This window comes from Rhinoderma darwinii, chromosome 10 (genome assembly GCF_050947455.1).
Source record: "Rhinoderma darwinii isolate aRhiDar2 chromosome 10, aRhiDar2.hap1, whole genome shotgun sequence".
Taxonomy (NCBI): domain Eukaryota; kingdom Metazoa; phylum Chordata; class Amphibia; order Anura; family Rhinodermatidae; genus Rhinoderma; species Rhinoderma darwinii.
Window position 1 is genome coordinate 35,965,020 of NC_134696.1, and position 24,469 is coordinate 35,989,488.

The following is a 24,469-nucleotide window of genomic DNA, read 5'->3' on the forward strand; positions in this document are numbered from 1 at the left end:
CATGCGGGATGTTGGTACCCAGATGCATAACTTTACATTTATCTACATTAACCCGTTAGTGACCACCCCATAGTGTTTTTATGGCGGCCACAAAGGGGGTTTATTCCGAAGCAATAGCCTTTATTCGGCACTGCATCGGAATAAATAAACAGAGCAGGGAGCCGTTAAATCTCCCTGCTCTCAGCTATCAGCGGTAGCGAGGGCTGGGGGCATCCCTGCTCGAACGGGTGAGATCGATATCAGTATGTATCCCACCCGTTTAACCCGTCAGATGCGGCGCTCAATAGCAAGCGCCGCATCTGAGTGGTTTTGGAGAGAGGGAGGGAGCTCCCTCTCATCCCACTGGCACCCTGTGTGTGATCGCAGAGTGCCGGTGTCTTCTATGGCAGTTGGGGGGCCTAATAAAGGCCCCCAGGTCTGCCTGTAGTCTATACCTGCTAGGTCATGCTAGAGGCATGGCCTAGCAGATGCCTGTCCGTTTTACACGGACAGTCAGTAATTCACTGCAATACAGAAGTATTGCAGTGTATTATAAATTCGATCAGAGGATCGCATAGTGAAGTCCCCTAGTGGGACTAGTATAAAAGTTTAAAAAAGTTTAATAAAAGGTGAAGAAAAAAAATGAAAAACCCGCTTTTGCCCTTACAAATTTCTTTATTATTAAACAATCAAAGTAAAGTAAAAAATTACACATATTAGGTATCGCCGCGTACGTAACAACCCCAACCATAAAGTTATCATTTAACCCGCACGGTGAACGTCGTAAAAAATAAAATAAAAAAACAATGCAATAATTGCTGTTTTCTTTGAATCCTGCCTTAAAAAAAAATTGAAAAAAAGTGATCAAAAAGTCGCATCTGCTCCAAAATGGTACCAATAAAAACTACAAGGTGTCCCACAAAAAAAAGCGTTATACAACTGCATCGGCAAAAAAAAAAAAAAGGTATGTCTCTTCAAATATGGAGAAACAAAAACAAACAATTTTGGAAAAAAAGTGTTTTTACTGTGTAAAAGTAGTAAAACACACAAAATTTATATAAATTTGGTATCGTTGCAATCGCAACAACCCGCTAAATAAATTTATTGTATTATTTATATCACATGGCAAACGGTGTAAATTTAGGACGCAAAAAAGTGTGGCAAAATTGCTGTGTTTTTTCTATCCCCCCCAAAAAAAGTTAATAAAAGTTAATTAATAAATTCTATGTACCCCAAAATAGTGCTATTAAAAATGATAACTTGTCCCGCAAAAAACAAGACCTTAGATAGCTATGTCAATGCAAAAATAAAAAAGTTATAGCTCTTTGAATGGGACTATGGAAAAACGTAAAAAATAGCTTGGTCATTAAGGTCTAAAATGGGCTGGTCATTAAGAGGTTAAAGCTCATTTGACAATTAGATGCCCAAACACAGTGTGTCCAAATTAGCTTGCAATTTACGAACATCTTCCATAGACTGAACAATACTACATAGCTTGGTGTCATCTGCAAATATAGAAATAGTGCTATTAATCCCATCCTCTATATCATTAATAAATAAGTTGAATAATAGTGGTCCCAGCACTGAACCCTGGGGTACACCACTTATAACCGGGGACCATTCAGAGTAGGAATCATTGACCACAACTCTCTGGATACGGTCCTTGAGCCAATTCTCAATCCAATTACAAACTATATTTTCTAAACCTATAGTCCTTAATTTACCCATTAGGCGTCTATGAGGGACAGTGTCAAATGCCTTTGCAAAGTCTAAAAACACTAAATCCACAGCGACCCCTCTGTCTAGGTTTCTGCTCACCTTTTCATAAAAACAAATCAGGTTGGTTTGACAACTTCTGTCCTTAGTAAAACCGTGCTGGCTGTCACTTCTAATACTATTTTTTGTCACATAATCCTGTATATAGTCCCTCAATAGCCCCTCAAACATTTTTTCCACAATTGATGTTACACTAACTGGTCTATAATTACCCGGGGGAAGACCTAGAGCCCTTTTTGAAAATAGTCACCACATTCGACCTGCGCCAGTCCCTTGGCACTATACCAGTCACTAGAGAATCTCTGAATATTATGAAGAGGGGGCCAGAAATAAATGGACCAAGTTCTTTAAGTACTCTAGGGTGTAACCCATCTGGTCCCGGAGTCTTATCCACATTTATTTTATTTGATTTAGCTTGGACCATATCTACATTCAGCCAATTGACTATATTAGTTGATGTATTAACAGCACTGGCACCGGCTACATCAGCTGCTCCTTCTGTTGTGTATATATAGAGCTAAAGAACCCATTTAGTAATTTTGCCTTCTCTTGATCCGCTGTGACCAACTCCCCATTACCACTATTTAGGGGTCCTACATGTTCAGACCTTGGCTTTTTTGCATTTGTATACTTGAAGATTTTTTGGGGCTTTCTTTTGCTATCCTTGGCCACCTGCCTTTCATTTTGTATTTTTGCTGATTTTATTACTTTTTTTGCAGATTTTATTAAGCTCTTTGTAATTTACAAAGACTAGAGCTGTATCCTCAGATTACTATTTTTCAAATGCCCTTTTTTGTCATTTATTGCTCTTTTTACAGAAGGTGTAAGTCATATGGGGTTAAATTTTAGTTGTTTATTCTTGTTACCTATAGGAATAAATTTTGCACTATAATTATACAAAGTGGATTTTTAGATCTCCATGAGGCGCCGTAGTCTCCCCTAGAAGCAATGCTTCATAATATGGCACAAGTTAGGGCATACCATTATTTTTTATTCTCGTGAGAAAGCAATCTGTGGTAAAAGAAAACTTTGTGTGCCTTTGTATAAAATCAGAGGCACAGGAGGTACAGCATGGACCGTATTACAGATTCATACCACAGATCTGTAACTTTTGATCAATTATTGTGTTAAAATGCACCAATATAATGATTTCTTTCTCGTTTGCCCTGCCAGAAAACTTCATTGCCTTTTTGGAAAAAGATGCCAGTGAGCGTGCTGAAAAAAAAAGACAAAATAAGACCCTCGCAATTGGTAAATAGAAACAGAATGGAGACTATAGCACCTTTATTAACTTCTATATATATGAAATTGCCCTTCATTTTCGTTAATTGTGCTAAAAAACTATTATGGCTTGAACTAAATAAAGAATCTTAATGTCAGTGGTTTCCGTATTTGTTAGCGAGGTCCCCTGACATTAACTTGACCATAGGGTGTCCTGCTGCTGGGGCCCTCAGCAATAGTCTGTAATCTGTGGTGGAACATAATTGCAATGTTCAGTTGCTCAGTAGCGCCATCACGGGGAAAATACAGCATTACACAGTTCTTATTTAAATCAATATGCTGACTACGTAATACATGGACATGACAGATCCTCCACAGCATTCTTTGTAGACATTCTCTGCTTTGGGTAATAGTTTAGGGCCCCCGAACATGTGACCACCTTCTATTAACGTGGAGGTCACTAATCGGGTATTTAAAATTGTGTTTTATAAACCAGACACCTTTTTTTTTTTTTTTTTTTTTTAAATACAGGCAAATGCTAGTGTGAACCTTGCCTATTCCATTCTATATATTCTAATTTTTACCTAGCACAAAGTTTCAGAAAATGATATGTTGCTTATATTGTTTGTACCAGTTGACTTTCCTTTGTTCAGATAGTAAAACATGACTATGCTTGGACCTCATTATGAGGCAAATGTAGCATTTCACTACTCCTCTATTTATTATTCACAAATCACAAAGAAAAGAACTACAGTATATCAATTTAAAATCACTGAACAGGCCATACTTACTCATACAAGGGCAAGGTATACACCAGTTCCCAGCAGGATGCAGACAAACCACAGTGCTAGATAGAGGAAGATTGCTCAGGTGCAATATACTGATGAACATCCACTCTCACGCCTACTATTCATGAGGGGGGGGGGGGTGGCTGCTTAACGCCCATCTATTAGATTAGGCTTTCTGCCCAGCACCTCCTAAGTGTACCACACTAAGTACTGACACACTATTCTCCCCCAGCATTACAAGGCCTGGCTGCATCCTGAAAAAATATCCATGATAAACTATAAATATTCATGATAAACATGAGATATTTGGCCAAAATATGCAAGCTCGCAATCCGAGTCAAGGGTCGTTTTCTATTTATTAACCGTTTTATTAAAAGATGCTATATCAGAAATCCCATATATTTTCCTTGAAAGTACTGAACTTTTTATTGATGATCCACCTGTAATGGAGGTTTTTGGCTATTGTTAAGTCATGTCCCAATAATCCCATTTAAATACAGGTTGCCAGTTGATTCAATGTCAACATCTGGTGAGTCACAAGCGTCCTGTTAACCCCTTAGTGACCACTAATACGCCTTTTTACGTGATTCACTAATGGGCTTTAGGCTAGGCTGACGCCTGTTCACGTCAGCCTAGTCTAAGTCCTGCACGGGTCTCCCGTGCAGGCAGGAGCCGGGGCTCTGCTGTCTGATGACAGCTGAGCTCCTGCTCCAACGCCCGCGATCGAAGTTTACTTCGATCGCGGCCGTTTAACCCGTTAAATGCCGCCGTCAATAGCGACCGCGGCATTTAACTTTGTTTACAGAGGGAGTGCGCTCCCTCTGTCACCCATCTGCGGCCCGCGAATGCAATCGCGGGTCTCCGATGGGGTGTCATGGCAGCCGGGGGACTGATAAAAGCCCCCAGGTCTGCCCTGGACATATGCCTGTTAGGACGCACCGGAGGCACGTCCTAACAGATTACCTGTCAGATTTACACTGACAGGCAATAATGCTCTGGTATATGAAGTATACCAGAGCATTATAGCAGCGATCGGAATATCGCACAGTAAAGTCCCCTAGTGGGACTAATAAAATCAGTCATCAATGTGAAATAAAGATAAATAATAAAAGTTACAGTAAAAAAATAAATAAAACCATTTTTTTCCATAAAAAGTGGTTTTATTTAGTAAAAGTGTAAAAAAAAAAAAAAGTACACATATGTGGTATCGCCGCGACCGTAATGACTCCATTAATAAAGTTAATATGTAATTTAAACCGCAAAGTGAACACCGTAAAAAAAAACGCAAAAAACTATGGCGAAATTGCAATTTTTTTCCATTGCCCCCCGAAAAAGTCATAATAAAAATGAATCAATAAGTCCCATGTACCCCAAAACAGTACCATTCAAAACTACGTCTTGTCCCGCAGAAAACAAGCCCAAAAAATCACTACATTGATGGAAAAATAAAAAAATTACGGCTCTTGGAAAGCGACGATGCAAAAACAAATAATTTTAGTTCAAAAGTGTTTTTATTGTGCAAAAGTCGTAAAACATAAAAAAACCTCCACATATGTGGTATCGCCGTAATCGTACCGACCCATAGAATAAAGGTAACATGTTATTTACGTCGCATAGTGAACGGCGTCAATTTAAAAACGCATAGAACAATGGCGGAATTTCAGTTTTTTTTTATAATCCCCCCCAAAAAGGTTAATAAAAGTTAATATAAAAATTATATGTACCCAAAAATGGTGCTATTAAAAAGCACAACTAATCCCGCAAAAAACAAGTCCTCATACAGCTATGTAGACGAAAAAATAACAACGTTATAGCTCTTTGAATGCGACTATAGAAAAACAAATAAAATAGCTTGGTCATTAGGGCCTAAAATGGGCTGGTCACTAAGGGGTTAAAGCTTTTACTTGTCAGATTTCTAGTTTTTGGTTATTTTCAATGCACATGAGCAGTCATAGCTGATCCAAAAGCAATCATGCATCATGAAAATCTTAATAATTCCTGAGTTCTGATAAGGTCATAGAGGATGTTTCAGGAGAACCTGAGAATGTGTCATCCTTCCTCCAGGTCTGAAGACCACTGTGAAGAACCCTTCAAGTTCTTAGAAAATCAAACATAAAGCAGTTTTCAGATTTACAATACCTATTACAACTGTAGGAAAACAAACTTTTTAATTGTTTTTAATTCGTTTTTTTAATATTTAATGCCATTTTCAGAGAAGATGATTAGAAAACCTATGTCTTACCTCAGAATTTGACATCACCTTAAGTTAAAAAGAGCATGCAAAAGACTAGTCGTCTTGAAAGCTAATCAAGTAAAAACTTTTTAATGATGATAATTTGTTTTGCCTTTGAAAACAAAGAAGAGAACAGAGATAATAAATCTCATCACAGACAAAGGAAGGTTGTCTGAGATGAGAAGTAATTATTGTTTTGAGCTGCAAATTGGAAAGCAAAAAAATAAAATAAAAATCAATATTAATCTAAAATGAAGTAAGACCAGTGTTCATAATGTCATAAGACTCCACTTAATTGATGGTCAATAAAAGCCTAATATCTATTGCAGGGCTGAATTATAGGGAAGGCACATGCCCTTGGTCTACCTCCATCTTGGGGACGTAGGCGGCCTCCACCACCCACCATCCTTGATGGCCGTTAGGTGATCCTTTCCAGCCAAGAAGAGTGGGCCACGCATGTGTATGTCTTTTGAAGTCTAAGGCTATTTTCATATCTCCCATAGACTTCAGTGGAGAGGTACACAGGCATGTGTGGCCACATCTTTTATGTATGACTGTAATAGGGGGTTAGGTGGGGTCTGGGTTACACACAATTTTTGTGCTCATGAACCCCTACTAACCTTAATCTGACTCTAGTCTGTTGTATTTGTCCATGATAATTGCTTCTACATACTATCTATTTTACAGCACTCAAAGATATGGGAAATGAGGCATTTGCAAAAGGTGACTATGAAACTGCAATTCATTGTTACAGTTCAGGGCTGGAAAAACTGAAAGACATGCAGGTCTTATATACCAACCGAGCTCAGGTATGTGTAAATCTAATACTGATAAGAATTTGGTTATATCTCAATATGATAACTAAATGGTCATATCATATGTTGCCCCATGTTAAGAGCTCAAGAAAATGAACACTGGGTGGTCAAGGTTTGGTCTTAACTAAGAATCCTGTTGGCTACTATACAAAATCGAAATAATCTACATTCAGGAGAACTAGGTGTTATATACAAGTGGGGAGTTATATTCGCACAAAAGTAAAATCGAAAAATAAAAAAAAGTATATTTAGTGGCTTATTATAGTATAAATCCAAGAAAATATGATCGACTAAAGCACATGAAGTTTATAGAACAATGTACAAAATTTTATTAGAATAAAAAACATGAAACAGTAAAAAACTGGAACAGGGAATGAGTCACTCAATAAAAAGACATCAAATCGGTCAGAAACCAGGTATGAATGTTACGTAAGTATATAAATAGTATACATATTATTGGAGCAGCAAAAGAGAATTGTATATAGTCTCATACAAAGCTATGTCTGATAGAGCCAAAGTAAATTTATGAAAAAAAGAACATCCAATGACATCCAACAGATGTGTACAATCCAGCACACCTATGTGAAGGTATATGACATAATTTACATATAGGCGTATGAGCGTAGTAGTTATCTGAGTAGACATAAGGGGTTAACAAAAACCGCAACCCATGATGTGGATGCTGCAAGATAAACACTGGAATGTCAAATGTATAATGTGCATGGGCTCAAACAGACAGAGAGCAGCTATCTAACAAGGAAACAATATGAAACATACCGGTGGACATAGTGAAGATGTGGAAGAGATGTCTGCAATTGATTTCCATCTGTCTGCTCTCTGTCTGTTTGAGCCCATGCACATTATACATTTGACATTTTACCCCTTAAGGTCCAATTTTAAGTTTTTAGTTAATTTTTCACTCCCCGCGTTCCAAGAGCCATAACTTTTTTATTTTTCCGTCAATAGAGTGGTGTGAGGGCTTATTGTTTGCGAGTTGTAGTTTCCTCATATAATGTACTGGGAAACTTTCACATCTTATTATGGTACGCAAGAAGTGCCCATCAAGCCAATCCAACTTGTGGGAGGGCATTCTGGAAGCATGGGGTGACATTTCTCCCGACTACCTCAGAAAATTAACAGCTAGAATGCCAAAGGTCTGCAATGCTGTAATTGCTGCAAATGGAGCATTCTTTGACGAAAGGAAAGTTTGAAGGAGAAAATTATTATTTGAAATAAAAATCATTATTTCTAACCTTGTCAATGTCTTGACTATATTTTCTAGTCATTTTGCAACTCATTTGATAAATATAAGTGTGAGTTTTAATGGAAAACACAAAATTGTCTGGGTGACCCCAAACTTTTGAACGGTAGTGTATTATTTTTTGATCACTTTTTATTGCATTTTGTTTGCGAGCTAAGGTGACCAAAAAACAGCTATTTTGGCGGTTTATTATTTTTTTTACTGCGCTGACCATGTGTGTTAAGTAACGCTATATTGTAATAGTTCAGACTTTTACGGACGCAGCGATACCAATTTTGTTTGTTTTTTATTTTTTACATTACTTTAGAGGAAAAATGGGAAAATACGTTTTTTTTTTAACTTTTAATTAATTTTTTTTTCACTACTAATAACTTTATTAAACTTTTTTTTACACAATTTATTAGTCCCCCCCAGAGACACGGCTTAACAGAGGCAGACAAAAGGCGACCTGGGGGCCTTCATTAGGCTCCCGGGCTGCCATGACACCCACATGCGCCCCCCGATTGTGGTGTAGGGGCGTTGATGAGCTGACAGAGGAGGCTGCCCCTTCTTTTCAACGCTTCAGATGCTGTGGTTGCGATTTACCACAGCATTTTAGGGGTATAACAGCCAGAAACAGCACGTTAGTCTGTGCTGTCAGCTGTAATACACAGCTGACACCCGCAGGGTATGGAGCGCGCTTAGCCTGTGAGCGCCCCCCCATACTTCCCTATGACAGTTATCACGTACATGTACGTGATAATGCGTCAAGGATTTAATGTTGCTGTAGGTCTCCTGGTAGCCTCCCAGACCAATTTTCGTCCTGTCTTTTCATCAAGTTTTGAGGGACATCTAGTTCTTGGTAATGTCACTGTTGTGCCATATGTAATCCACTTCTTGATAACCGTCTTCACTGTGTTCCATGGTATATTTAATGCCTTGGAAATTCTTTGGTACCCTTCTCCTGACCTTTCAACAATCAGATTCCTTTGATTTGTTGCAAGCTCTTTACGGACCATGGCTTCTGCTATCACATGCAACAAAAAAAATCTCAGGAAAATCCTAATAGAACAGCTGAACTTTATATGGAGTTACTCAGAATCACTTGAAATAATGGCATCTGTGTACTGACTACTATTTAACATGAGTTGAAATGTGATTGGCTAATTCTGAACACAACCACATCCCCTATTATAAGGGGGTGTTCACACTTATGCAGCCACATTATTGTCGTTTTATTTTTCCTCCCTAAATGATTTGAGTTTGTTTTTCAATGGAATTGAACAGATCATGGGTCACATTAAAGGTAGAAAAACTTGGCATTTTAACAGGGGTGTGTAGACTTTTTATGTCCACTGTATATATTGACTCATTCCCGACTCCCCATTTAGTGGCATTGCTTAGCCGTTTTGGCCTGTGGTTTGCTATGTATAGCAACTACAATACAGAACATTATTACAATACAGAACAACTACCTTTACATCTTATGTAACTTTTGTTATATATTTTCTTTTGTCACAGGCTTACATAAAGCTAGAAATGTATCAAAACGCGATAAGTGATTGTGAGTGGGCATTAAAGGTAAGTCATTCCTATAACTACTCCTATAACTACATATGATGTGGTTTGAGTATTACTATCTATTGAGTGGTGTAATTTACATTTTATTCGACTCAGGTTTGCCACGTAAGATGGCTCACATTAAAAAGACTATGTAGAATCAGGCCACCATATGACTACTGATTGTTGAGGTATGATGCTAGACATACTAGGAAGGCCGTTAGCGCATAGGAATCATTTCATAATAAGATGTGAAAGCCAAAATACCTTAAATTGAGGGTTCAAAGATGGTCTAAGATTGTCAGTTTAGATTCTTGTAAAGAGGCAGATTTAGTAGACCTATGTCTTCAGTGGCATCTTCACTCTTGGGCAATGCTAAGATTTGTCTGGAGCTGAGGTGTGCCCTTCCTTAAAGAAGAGGTAAGATTTAGGCACAATAAGTCTTAAAACATTGCCTAGAAGAGCTTAGCTAGGACACCTTTATAACTATAATAGGGTCTAGTTTCATATATATTATATATCTTTTGATATTACTTTCTAGATCTTTATGTTTTTATGTTATATAAACTGATATACACTGAATGCCATATCAAGATCTTTTCCCACCTTCAAAAAAACATTTCTATCCGATGCAAAAACACTGCGTACATAACTACCAGACCCAGGCTGGGTTCAGACGACCTATTTTCAGACGTAAACGAGGCATATTATGCCTTGTTTTACGTCTGAAAATAGGGTTCCAATACGTTGGCAAACATCTGACCATTCATTTGAATGGGTTTGCCGACGTACTGTGCCGATGACCTGTCATTTACGCGTCGTCGTTTGACAGCTGTGAAACGACGACGCGTAAAATAACTGCCTCGTCAAAGAAGTGCAGGACACTTCTTTGAAATGTAATTTGAGCCATTCTTCATTGAAGTCAATGAAGAACAGCTCAAGATTACGGGCGTCAAAGACGCCTCACAAAATGCGAGGAGGAGCTTTTACGTATGAAATGACGCAGCTGTTTTCTCATGAAAACAGTCTGTCTTTTCAGACGTAAAAGGAAGCTAGCGTGTGCACATACCCCCACAGTGAAGGTTCCTGTATTCATGAGCATGCTTTGCATTACTACATGACCATAATCGCCAGTACTGCAGTGACTGATAATGGGAGTACGTTCTCAACCCCAAAGAATATTTCTCATTTATCTGTTTTATGCCTCTATTCAAGCCAAACATGTTTTGTCCTGAAAGCCATTTCTATATCAGTTGAGAAGCTCCTAATTTAAACTAATCCCTACAATTTTATTAAAGTGTTAAGCGGGATATTTCTCTACTCAAATGCCTCCGAGGACATGATACGGTTGGCTGTTGTAAAGTGGCAGCCGTGGGGTCAGACATAACATGTAATATGCCTTTCAGGTTTGATTTTATTCCTTCTTCAGGCTAAACTGAACCTAAAGGAGGGATTAGATCAATCCCGAAAATGTGTAGTACTGAATACAACCTGCATTGACAACACCCACAAATACCAATTTTGTTTTACTCATATTTGGTGGATAGTTATTTGGTTGTATTGTATGGAATAGCCTTCGGGAGCAGAGCACCAGTCAAGTATTCCTTAAAGGGAACCTGTCACCAGCATTTCACCTATTGAACTTTACTTATCCCTCCCTGGCCGCTGCTATCAAAAGTTCATTGCCGTTATTCCCCCTCCTAAACTCCTCCTCTGAATGTAAATAACGGTCTGCAAACATTTTGCGCCTTTTATCGTAATAATCCGGTGTCCAGTTGTACGCACATACCAGAGTAGGACATCAATGCGCAAGCTCAGGATTTTGTGTGGCGAGGAGCTGTCAATCAAAAGTAAGGAGGCGGGGTAAACTCGGAAATAGGAATGAAGATATGACTCTTCAAACAAAGATTTGACTCTTTTCAAACGAAGATTTGACTCTTTTCTGCTCATTTGCATAAGGTGTGGGAACACTAAAAAACTGAATACTAAAGCTACAGAGCCGACTAAGAAGACAATTATAGGTTATATAGAAATGATTTTTCACCCACTACCACCAGGTATTGCTGGTTTAATAGGTGAAATTCTGGTGACAGGTTCCCTTTAATGATGATTACTTCTTCATACACCTGTATCAGTGTTGTGCCCAAACTTTGCACAACTCTAGGAGGCAGGGAGATTGCCCACCTGGAACTTTTTCCAATGATGTATTTTTGTCAAACATATTGCCCTATGAGAGCCTCCTCTGATTCTTCTCTTCAATCCACTGATGAGACACTTGTATCAGTAGGCTATAGTGTTAGCAATAGGATATGAGCAGGTAAACGTGTCTCATCAGCTTTAAAAAATATATGAATGGAAGGCTGAATATATAAATGTGGGGGCGGAAATGACGCAGGCAAGAAGAAACATTATATCAGCAACCTGCAATTATATATCTAAAGAATTCAATTTTCCTTTGTATAGCACTACAGCTGTCATGGCCTTAACATATTGTCTTTGTTGCTCAATCATTTGCTTTCAATACTGTATGCTTTTATAAGACCTGTTTACGGGGGAAATCATATTTGCATTCCAATGTTCTCTGTGTCCAACTTAGCCAAAAACCTGACAATTTATGTTATGTTTCTTTTACTACTGATATTATTTCCCTCCAGTTGTGGGCTTTTTTTAGGGCTTTTGTATTTTGAGCTCTACACAATTACAATGCCCAGAGGTAGAAATTCTACAACCCAGGTATTTACTGACGTTAGTAATTTGATTATTTATAACTTGTTTGCGAAAAAGGATTCTTAACTAGGGAGGAGGGGGGACGTTCTGGATCATGTAAGTTTTATCTCCAAACCTAATGAAGCCTTCCATTTACCATGCTTATATAAGCTTTGGAGTATCAAAAGAACATACTTGAGAAAAAAATGAATTTACACCCCCCATGGTGTTACACAGTTATTATGTTCCAGTAATGTTTTACTAAAGGGTCTGTGATTTTGGTTTAGCCATGTTTGACAGATGCCATAGTCAGAGGCAAAGCTAAAAGCTTATGGATCCTGGTGCGAAAATTTTGCTTGGGCCGCTCATGTCCCTGCCTTTCTGGTGGTCTATGGAGGCAGAGGGTTAATGGCAATAAAGGGTAGTGGAGGCATTATTGGTAACATCTTTAGTGGTCCTAGGTAGTTAATATCCCATTAACTCCCTGCTACTTGGAAGTATTGTCCTGCCCTGTACCTAGTCTTGTAACATTTGTGTAACATATAAACTCAATATCCAAACAGTATACTGAAGTGGTCTTCTATCAGTGGCTTCCCAGTTTATGCTACCAGAGACTTGTAATGTAGGATGGGCGTTTTAGTTTTACTAGAACATTGCTGTTCAGCATAGTACTGTATAGTATCCTTCTCAGCCCCCAGAGTAGATCCACTTTCCTTCTCAGTCTCCAGCGTCGCTTCCACTTTCTTTCTCAGTCCCCACCATCCATCCACTTTCCTTCTCTTTCACTAGGATAACCCCCTTCTTCTTGTCAATTTCCAGGATGACCACCAGCATGACTTCTGTCTCCTCAGTATCCAGCATAGCCTCTCTTCTCATTTTTTTTCCACCCAGAATTGCTAATATGTTTTCATTCAAAGGATGGCTCCTTCCTCACAAAGTAGTGGCAGGCTGCGCTTTAGCTTATCGCATGGGCCAAACTCCTGATGTCTGCTGCCTACAGAAATTGTCTCCTTCCCATCCAGCAATCGGTGTCTTGCCCCTCTTTCCTGCATTCAATCAGTCAGCAAGATAAAATATTCAAAGCTTTTTAGCTTCCTCCTCTCCTTTAGCTACCTCCTGTCTTCTGCTAGATTCTTAATTTTGTGGGACACAGCAGTGCAAGTAAGTGACGCATGTGGTCTTAACAAAGGGGGACCCATCATGAACCTGTTAAAAAGAATGGTCACCATGTAGGATAGGGGCCCAAGGTGGTGCACTGCCCTTGCAGGAGACCAGGATCTCATAACAACAAAAAACCTTACCAAGCCGGGGCTGGCAACACAGCTGGCCACAGCCAGCAAATGAACACTTGCTCTGTTTTGGCTTGCTAAATCAAGTGGTTTGTATAAGAAGTGGAGTTACTAAACCGGATTAACTTTCTGTGTTCTTGTGTGGGGTATTGTGTGGGATACTGTGTGTGATATATGAATTGAGTGCTTGCTAATAGAACTTTGCAAAACTGGCACAACTTAAAACACTTTTTTTCCTTCTTAGCTTCTGTCCTGCTGTGCAGCTGACTAGGGGAGAGGTTAACTGCTCTCAGGTGGTATAAATAAGCACTCAGGCCTCTGTAGAGCTTGCTCTCTTTTGGCTTGCTAAAATAAAGTGGTTTGTATATCAAGTGGAGTTACTAAACCGGATATAAACAGAGTAGTTAAAGCCCCTGTAAGTACTCTTCTTTTCTTTTACTTTAACAATTGTTCACTGTTTTTTTGTAACTGGGATAATGGATAGCAAGTTTGGAGGTTTTCTTCAGTGCACAGTTTGCCATATGTATGCATGTCTGGAGCTGGAGTTCCAGGGTGAATACCTCTGTGGCAGATGTGAGCATGTTGTTCACCTGGAAGCTCGCATTAGAGATCTGGAGGAGCAAAAATGCAACACTGAGGGTGATAGACAATCTTGAGCAGAGCATGCTGCTCATTGAGCAAGCAGTTAGTAGGGTAGAACTGGAGGGTGAAGACATGGGTCAGCAGGATCAGGCAAGTAGCTGGGTTAATGTAGTTAGGGGCAGTAGAAAGGGGTCCAAAAAAAGGAAGGCCAATCCTGTTTTTGATATTCCAAGCAAAATTGCCAAGTTGGGTGATGATGCTAGGGTGTCAGTCTCAGAAATGGCAGCCCTAGTGGATACTGATCTCCCTAACAGCTGGGAGAACAGCCCAGCTAGTAGTCGGCGGGATGGTAATGCAGGTAAGGCAAGACAATTGGTAGTTGTAGGGGATTCTATAATCAGGAAGACAGATAGAATAATTTTTCGCCAAGACCACCTCAAACAAATGGTTTGCTGTCTCCCTGGTGCCGGGGTTCGGCATGTGGTGGAACAGGTAGATAAATTACTGGGAGGGGCTGGTGATGAACCAGCTGTTGTGGTTCATGTAGGTACCAATGACAGAATAAATGGTAGATGGAGCAGGTGTAAGAATAATTTTAAGGAACTAGGCTACAAGCTGAAGGGAAGGCCCTCCAATGTTGTATTCTCAGGAATACTGCCTGTGCCATGTGCATCACAGGAAAGACAGCGGGAGCTCAGGGAGTTAAATGCATGGCTTAAGTCTTGGTGTAGAAGAGAAGGCTTTGGGTTCCTATAGCACTGGGCTGACTTTTCATTGGGGTACAAAATGTATTCTGCAGATGATTTGCACCTAAATGGAAGGGGATCTGCTGTGCTGTGGGAGAGAATTCTAGCTGGGGTGACGGGGTATTTAAACTAGGGCTGAGGAGGGAGGTCAATGTAGAAAATAAAGGGGTAGTCAGGTTAGAGAGGGGTCAGACTATATTGGTGGGGGGAGAAACAGACTGTGGGGAGAGGACTAGACAACAGGATAAGGAGATCCTTTTGTTACAAAACAGCAATGAATATAGAAATGCCCAAACAATAGCAAATAATCACATTTTTGAAACTGAAACTTAAAAAAAATTAAAGGCAAGTTAAAGTATATGTTCACAAATGCCAGAAGTCTAGCAAGCAAAATGGAGGAGCTGGAGGACTTGGTACTGGAAGAAAATATAGATATAGTTGGTGTTGCTGAAACATGGCTAGACTCTTCACATGACTGGGCTGTAAATCTACCGGGTTTTACACTGTTTCGGAAAGACAGGACAAATAGGAAAGGTGGTGGTGTATGTCTGTATGTGAGAAGTGATATGAAGGTGAGTTTGAATGAGACATTAGAGGGTGAAGACTGTGAGGAAGTTGAAACCTTGTGGGTGGAATTACAAAGGGAGGTAAACACTGAAAAAATTACTTTTGGTGTAATCTATAGACCCCCCAATATAACTGAAGAGATAGAAGGTCAAATATATAAACAAATGGAGCAGGCTGCACAGGGGGGTACTGTAGTTATAATGGGAGATTTTAATTACCGAGATATTAATTGATGTCAAGGTTCGGCTTCAACTGCAAAGGGGAGAAATTTCCTCAACCTGTTGTAGGAAAATTTTATGGGCCAGTTTGTGGAAGACCCTACTAGAGGTGAAGCTCTGTTGGATCTGGTCATTTCTAATAATGCAGAGCTTGTTGGAAATTACAATGTTCGTGAAAACCTCGGTAACAGTGATCACAATATAGTTACATTTTGCCTATACTGTAAAAAACAAACACAGGCTAGGAGGACAAAAACACTTAATTTTAAGAAGGCCAATTTCCCCAGGATGAGGGCTGCAATTTAGGACATGGGAAGAACTAATGTCAAATAATGGTACAAATGATAGATGGGAGATTTTCAAATGTACTCTGGGTAATTATAGTGCAAGATTTATTCCTATAGGTAACAAGTATAAACGACTAAAATGAAACCCCACATGGCTTACACCATCTGTGAAATGGCAATACATGAGAAAAAAATTGAAATTGAAAAATACTAATCTAAGGGTACAGCTGTAGCCTTTTTAAGTTATAAAAGAGCTTAATAAAAACTGTAAAAAGATAGTAAAATCAGCAAAAATACAAAATGAAAGGTGACTGGCCAAGGATAGTAAAACAAATCCCCAAAAATTATTTAAGTATATAAATGCAAAAAAATCCAAGGTCTGAACATAAGGGACCCCTAGATAGTGGTAATGGGGAGTTGGTCACAGGGGATCAAGAGAAGGCAGAGTTGTTAATATATCAGTTGATATACTGAATTGGATGAATGTAGATATGGTCCAAGCTAAATAAAACAAAATAAATGTACAAAAGACCCCGGGACCACATCGGTTGCACCCTAGAGTTCTTAAAGAGCTTAGTTCAGTTATTTCTGTCCTCCTCTTCATAATATTTCGAGATTCTCTAGTGACTGGTATAGTGCCTAGGGACTGGCGCAGGGCAAATGTGGTGCCTATTTTCAAAAAGGGCTCTAGGTCTTCCCCGGGTAATTATAGATCAGTAAGTTTAACATCCATCGTGGGGAAAATGTTTGAGGGGCTATTGTGGGACTATATACAGGATTATATGACAAAAAATAGTATTATAAGTGACAGCTAGCATGGATTTACTAAGGACAGAAGCTGTCAAACCAACCTGATTTGTTTTTATGAAGAGGTGAGCAGAAGCCTAGACAGAGGGGCCGCTGTGGATGTAGTGTTTTTGGACTTTGCAAAGGCATTTGACACTGTTCCTCATAGACGTCTAATCGGTAAATTAAGGACTATAGGTTTAGAAAGTATAGTTTGTAATTGGATTGAGAATTGGCTCAAGGACCGTACCGAGAATTGTGGTCAATGATTCCTACTCTGAATGGTCCCCGGTAATAAGTGGTGTACCCCAGGGTTCCGTGCTGGGACCACTATTATTTAACTTATTTATTAATGACATAGAGGATGGGTTTAATAGCACTATTTCTATTTTTGCAGATGACACCAAGCTATGTAGTTATGTTCAGTCTATGGAAGATGTTCGTGAATTGCAAGTGGATTTAAACAAACTAAGTGTTTGGGTGTCCACTTGGCAAATGAAGTTTAATGTAGATAAATGTAAAGTTATGCATCTGGGTACCAACAACCTGCATGCAACATATGTCCTAGGGGGAGCTAAACTGGGGGAGTCACTTGTTGAGAAGGATCTGGGTGTACTTGTAAATCATAAACTCAATAACAGCATGCAATGTCAATCAGCTGCTTCAAAGGCCAGCAAGATATTGTTGTGTATTAAAAGAGGCATGGACTCGTGGGACAGGGATATAATATTACCACTTTACAAAGCATTAGTGAGGCCTCATCTAGAATATGCAGTTCAGTTCTGGGCTCCAGTTCATAGAAAGGATGCTCTGGAGTTGGAAAAAATACAAAGAAGAGCAACGAAGCTAATAAGGGGCATGCCGTTGACATCGATACGTGCATCTTCCCGTGACGCACAGCGGAATATCCGCTGTTGAAATACTAATATCGCTGGTGATGAGGCCAGAGTTACCAAGATACGGACCCCTGAGGATGAGTATCTGAAACGCGTAGGGTCTTTTAATGTTTAAGGAATGTGTGCATTGGGGACAATATATTGTGTGAAACCCAGCGTTAGGAGATCCGTAATTGTCGGACACCTATGCTATAATTAGGGCTTGTACTACTGTTGTGCCCTGGGTATATGCTGATTCCTACAAATATCGTTTATACACAGAGATATAGGTATCATAATAACTCAGTGTTTCCTTGTTTAATACATTTTTTAAATTTTCACGGTGGGGCTTATGTTACAGTGGTGTGTTACCCCTGTTTTTAAACTAGTTACTATTAAAGATATCTTTTTACTCAGTTGTCAATTCAGTGAACCTTATAATTAAAATTCTTTTTATTGTGAGAGCACAATTAGATTCTATCTAACTATACAGTGAAATTATATTTAATCTATACAGTCAATAATTTTGCTTTATCTGGGTATGGCGGCCTTTGCACTCTCAGATTTAAATACAGAAGGGTGGATGAGTGAGGCTAAAAGTGTTTTCTCTGAATGTGAACTGGTGTATACAGTTCAGGGTGTGTCTCTTAAATCTACCTTTAAAAACCTTAATAGATTGCATAAAGATTATACGAGAAGTTGGTGGGAGATCCAGAGTCTGGAAAATTATTTAAAGAACAAGATAGTTCCCAGAGGCCTCAGGGTCCCCATTGTCCCAGCATTGAGATTAAAAACTGCCAATATAAAAGAAAGGTGGGAACAGGAGATTACAGGGAGTTCACTTAGGCTTATGCAGATTTTGGTAGAGGAGGAAAAAATTCAGTTCGACTTTATTAGTGCTGAGCTTAAAAAAGAGATTGAGGCAGCTAAATCCCTGGTAGATACCCCTGGTTTTGATAAACGGGATAAAATCCTTCAACAAACTTTAGAGAGATTTACCAATCATCTTAAGGAACGCAAACACTTCCAATTCCAGAGAGATCTACAGGAATTTAGGGAGAAAAAAGCGTATGATTTTGTCCATACACAACAACAACAATATCAACAGACCAATAGGGGGCCGAGGGAATCTGACCCTTCCACATCAGAGAGTGAAACCACAGACTCTGAAAGAGTGGGCCCATTTTTCGGTGGTAGCGGTGGGAAACAAAAGTTTAGGGGAGGAGCTAGAGGTAGAAATAGAGGCCGTGGTAGAGCCTCTTCTAATAGTGGCAATAATTTTTTAGCCAACAATCCTCCCATTTCCCGCTATATGCTGAGGGGACAAAAGGATTAATGAAGGGAAAAAATATGGATAGACTACAAATCATTAACCTATCTGAATATAATTTGAGCGCATCAGAGAACACATTATTAGAGAAAGGACTTTCCTTTGTCCCCACAGTTAAATTTGACTCTTTCTCGTGGATAAAAGATCTTAATTTATTTGCTCGTAAACTCAAATGGATTAAATTTTTCAAACATCATAATAGAAAAAAATGTATGGAACTTGGGTTGGAAGAGTCTGATATGGAAGGCCTTGCAGCCTTGGAGGGGTTATTAGAGGAATCTGGAAGAGCTCCAGGTCTAGGTCCCTTTACCAACCTAAAAATGAAGAGTAGAAAGCTGCCACCTATAGGAGATTTTACCAATGTGGATTTATTTGTGGATATGGTGGGAGATGAGATCAAAAATCTTAGTCAGGATAGTAGGGGCATGGATAACAATTTGTCCTGGTCCGAACGATTAGCTCTGACCACTCTAGAGAAAAAACAGAACATCGTGTTAAAAGCATCTGATAAGGGTGGTAACATTGTGGTCATGAGTAGGGATGATTATAAAAAAATGTGTGAGGACATATTGTTTAACCATAATTGTTACACCATTTTAAAGGATAACCCCACAGCACTATTCAAGAAGGAGTTGCTGAGCATTCTGAGTGATGCAAAGAGCAGATCCTTGATTAGTGCAGGAGAGTTTGGGTTCCTGTACCCACAATTTCCTGTTATGGCGTGTTTCTATAGCCTGCCCAAAATCCACAAAGGGTATCCTCCCTTACGTGGCAGACCCATTGTTTCAGGCATTAACAATTTAACTCAAAATGTGAGTACTTATGTTGATCAGGTGTTGCGCCCCTTTGTCTTAAGTCTTACATCATATGTACGTGACACCATGGACGTCTTGAAACAGATTGATGGTATTTCTCTGGAGAAAGATACAATCCTGGCTAGTTTGGATGTTGAGGCTTTGTATTCATCCATACCTCACAAATGTGGCTATAAAGCGATTGAGTACTTTTTGGGATCAAGAGGCACACAGTTTGCTGCTCATAACCAATTTGTTTTGCAGTTATTACAGTTTGTTCTTGAAAAAAATATATTTATATTTGAAGATAAGATCTTTCATCAGCAATGTGGAACTGCAATGGGGAGTCCCGCTGCTCCCACCTATGCAAATCTATTTCTTGGCTGGTGGGAGGAGACAATTGTTTTTGGTGACAAATTTGTAAATTGGACTTCATCCGTTGGACTGTGGATTAGATATATTGATGACGTGCTTATTCTCTGGAACTCTTCAGTAGACGAGTTCCATAAGTTCGTAGCAGCCCTCAATAAAAATGATGTAGGACTTAGGTTTACATGTGAGATCAGTGAGAATGAACTGTCCTTTCTAGACTTGAAAATCATAAAAACGGAAGGAGGTACAATTCGCACAAAGGTACATCGGAAAGAGACAGCAACAAATAGTTTTTTGCAATGGAATAGCTGTCATCCTTATTCCCTCAAACGTGGCATTCCGAAGGGCCAATTTATGAGAGTACGTAGGAACTGTAGCTCTATGGGTGATTTTGAGTGCCAGGCCCAGGAACTCAAAACAAGATTGAAGGATAGAGGTTTCCCCAAGAGTGTTATTAGAAAGGCCTATGAGGGAGCTAGGGATGCAGATAGGCAATGTCTTCTGGTCCCTAAAAAACGGAAAGAGGAACAAGTTACCAGACTCATAGGCACCTATGACTCAAAACAGAATGACATTATGCAGATACTGAATAGGTATTGGCGTATTCTCAGTTCTGATATAGATCTAGCAGATCAGATCACACAGAGGCCTTCTGTCACGTATCGGAGAGGGAAAAATATAAGGGACAGAGTCATGCACAGCTGTTTTGACCCCATTTCACCTAGGGGTACATGGCTGGATAGACAAACACCAGGCACTTTTAGATGCGGTGGTTGTAAAGCTTGTGATTTCATTCTTAAAGGAAATAGCTTTACCAGTGTTGTCACCCAAAAACAATACAATATTCGGGACTATGTCAATTGCAAGACAGCTGGAGTAGTCTACCTCATTACATGCCCATGCCCCCTAAATTATGTGGGTAAAACAGCACGACAATTTCGTCGTCGTATTAGGGAGCATGTTGGAGACATTATTCATGGTAGGGACACTCCAATATCTAAGCACGTGCATGTAAAACACCAAGGCCAGGCAGCAGTGTTAAAATTTCAAGCAATTGAACTTGTCAGACCCCCCAAGAGAGGAGGGGACTGGGATAACCTGATTCTACGGAAGGAAGCGCAGTGGATCCACAGACTGGAATGCATACAACCACTAGGTCTAAATGAGCAGACTAACTATACATGTTTTATTTAAAATGTGTGATACCATCCCCCTATAGGTGTTTCACCCTGGGGTGGGTGAGTGTTTATCTGCATTTGTGCATTACTTATTTGAGATGGCTATACTTGTTAGCCAACATACAAAGAGATCGTTTTGTCAGTTTTTCTAAGGAATAGGGACCTCAGCAATTTCTTCCACCTCATATGTGTCTTTTTCTCTTGAGTTGCTTTGTGAGGTTGCCCACTTGCGGTGGTACACTGTGCCGCAAGATATACTTACAATATATTATCTTTTAGCGCTTACCTCCTCGTGTTTGGCAGTCCGGGCGACACGTCCTTGGCTTCCACTGCGCCTGCGCGTTCGGCCTGATGCGGCCGATGATGACCCCTGGCTGTCAGCTGACGGCGGGGGGTCACATGGGCAGGTGTCACGAATTGAGAGGGTGTTGTGATTGGTCAATTCATGTTTTGCCGCCGTACACGATGGGTGGAGTTTAGCGTTTATAGTAACCTAGCGCCTGCTATGGAGTATGCCGTTGACATCGATACGTGCATCTTCCCGTGACGCACAGCGGAATATCCGCTGTTGAAATACTAATATCGCTGGTGATGAGGCCAGAGTTACCAAGATACGGACCCCTGAGGATGAGTATCTGAAACGCGTAGGGTCTTTTAATGTTTAAGGAATGTGTGCATTGGGGACAATATATTGTGTGAAACCCAGCGTTAGGAGATCCGTAATTGTCGGACACCTATGCTATAATTAGGGCTTGTACTACTGTTGTGCCCTGGGTATATGCTGATTCCTACAAATATCGTTTATACACAGAGATATAGGTATCATAATAACTCAGTGTTTCCTTGTTTAATACATTTTTTAAATTTTCACGGTGGGGCTTATGTTACAGTGGTGTGTTACCCCTGTTTTTAAACTAGTTACTATTAAAGATATCTTTTTACTCAGTTGTCAATTCAGTGAACCTTATAAGGGGCATGGAGAATCTAAGTTATGAGGAAAGATTAAAAGAATTAAACCTATTTAGCCTTGAGAAAAGACGACTAAGGGTGGACATGATTAACTTATGTAAATATATTAATGGCACATACAAAAAATATGGTGAAATCCTGTTCCATGTAAAACCCCCTCAAAAAACAAGGGGGCACTCCCTCCGTCTGGAAAAAAAAAAAGGTTCAACCTGCAGAGGCGACAATCCTTCCTTACTGTGAGAACTGTGAATCTATGGAATAGTCACCGCAGGAGCTGGTCACAGCAGGGAGAGTAGATGGCTTTAAAAAAGGCTTAGATAATTTCCTGAAACAAAAAAATATTAGCTCCTATGCGTAGAAATTTTTACCTTCCCTTTTCCCATCCCTTGCTTGAACTTGATGGACATGTGTCTTTTTTCAACCGTGCTAACTATGTAACTTCTCAGCCTTAAAGGGACCGTTCTTTCAAGTTGCGGTTCAGGCTGGAGGTTAATGGCTGGCCCCTTTTATTTGTTGGATAGAGTCAAGGGCACTCCTCCCTGATGCTGGGGACGTCCGGTAAATTCAGTCCTACTAAGCTGCAACTGACTGCACTGGCTGCTCTACTCCACTGTCTAATGTCGCACGTTACCCACAGACAACAGCTCACGTGACTGCACACATACAGGGAGGCTCCTGTCTATTAACCGTATCCAGCTCCAGGACCCACAGACTACAGTCCACCAGCTTGTGTTGTGACACGCACCACACCACACCACACACAGCTTCAGCAGCTCACTCGTTACACCAGGTTCCTCCACTTCTACCCACTCACTTAATACTCTTGGAGGGAACAGCAGCAGTTTATACAATAAGTGTCGTTCCCAGCATGAGACCGCGGCTTAGCTGCGCTACAATGTGCTGGTGCAGTTATGGCACAGCATAACACCAACCAAGATGGAGTCTTGCATCAAGTAGTTTAAACCACCAGCGAACCAACCATCATCCACCACACCTGTACTAAATAAAGAATCGCTACAGTGCAATAAACTGCAGCACAACATAGAAATGAAAAGCAGGACAGGCCTAACTTCTTAGTGAATGCCACTTTGGGGGGGGTTCTGTCATCGAGGTGGTGTTCTGAGGAGGCTTCATTGTATAAACCTTATAGAATAACGATGGCAACATAGCAATCATGTTGGTAGCAATGGAATGTTGGTAGCCAACAGAAAACGTCTAAAGGTTTTTGATTGTGGTTAATATACTGACTTTATGAGATATTATTTCCAAAGGCATTTATTAAAAGAATATTTTGAGTTAAACAAACTGGCTGGTGTTTACTCAGAAATCCCCAGTCAACTTCATGAAAAACATATTCGAAAAAATAAACTGAACTGCTGGGATGCTTTTAAATCCTACAATTAAAGGATTAATACCTTTAGCAATTGAATAAAAAAATGTCTGTTTATTGACAAATTCTTATTCTGAATTCTGCGCACACCTTGGGTGGCAATAGAAAGTCATTTAAGTACTTTGCAATTCAATTTCAGTCCCCCCCACAGTCAATGGAAATTTAATAAAAGCCATTTTAACTACAAACTGCTCCTATATATGTAATCTTTTTACTAACTCTCAAGTCTCTGGGGGCTCAGATAAACAGAGTGTAATTTAAATTGAGTTAATTAAAATTTCAGAGCTGGCCCTATTATAATGGCCATGAGATCCATCTGCGGTACTTCTTTTACATATATATACACTACCGTTCAAAAGTTTTGGGTCACCCAGACAATTTTGTGTTTTCCATGAAAACTCACACTTATATTTATCAAATGAGTTGCAAAATGACTAGAAAATATAGTCAAGACATTGACAAGGTTAGAAATAATGATTTTTATTTGAAATAATAATTTTCTCCTTCAAACTTTGCTTTTGTCAAAGAATGCTCCATTTGCAGCAATTACAGCATTGCAGACCTTTGGCATTCTAGCTGTTAACTTGCTGAGGTAATCGGGAGAAATTTCACCCTATGCTTCCAGAAGCCCCTCCCACAAGTTGGATTGGCTTGATGGGCACATCTTGCGTACCATACGGTCAAGCTGCTCCCACAACAGCTCTATGGGGTTGAGATCTGGTGACTGCGCTGGCCACTCCATTACAGATAGAATACAAGCTGCCTGCT

The 24,469-nt window shown here is 39.8% G+C and overlaps 1 protein-coding gene across 1 annotated transcript in view; it reads left to right on the forward strand.

Annotated features, from left to right (window-relative positions):
• Positions 1–24,469, forward strand: part of TTC12 (tetratricopeptide repeat domain 12) — a 103,795-nt gene that overhangs the window by 17,654 nt on the left and 61,672 nt on the right. Inside the window, 3 exon segments of the mRNA XM_075840981.1 lie at positions 2,929–3,006; positions 6,685–6,806; positions 9,574–9,633. Coding sequence (XP_075697096.1) covers positions 2,929–3,006; positions 6,685–6,806; positions 9,574–9,633 — 260 coding nt within the window.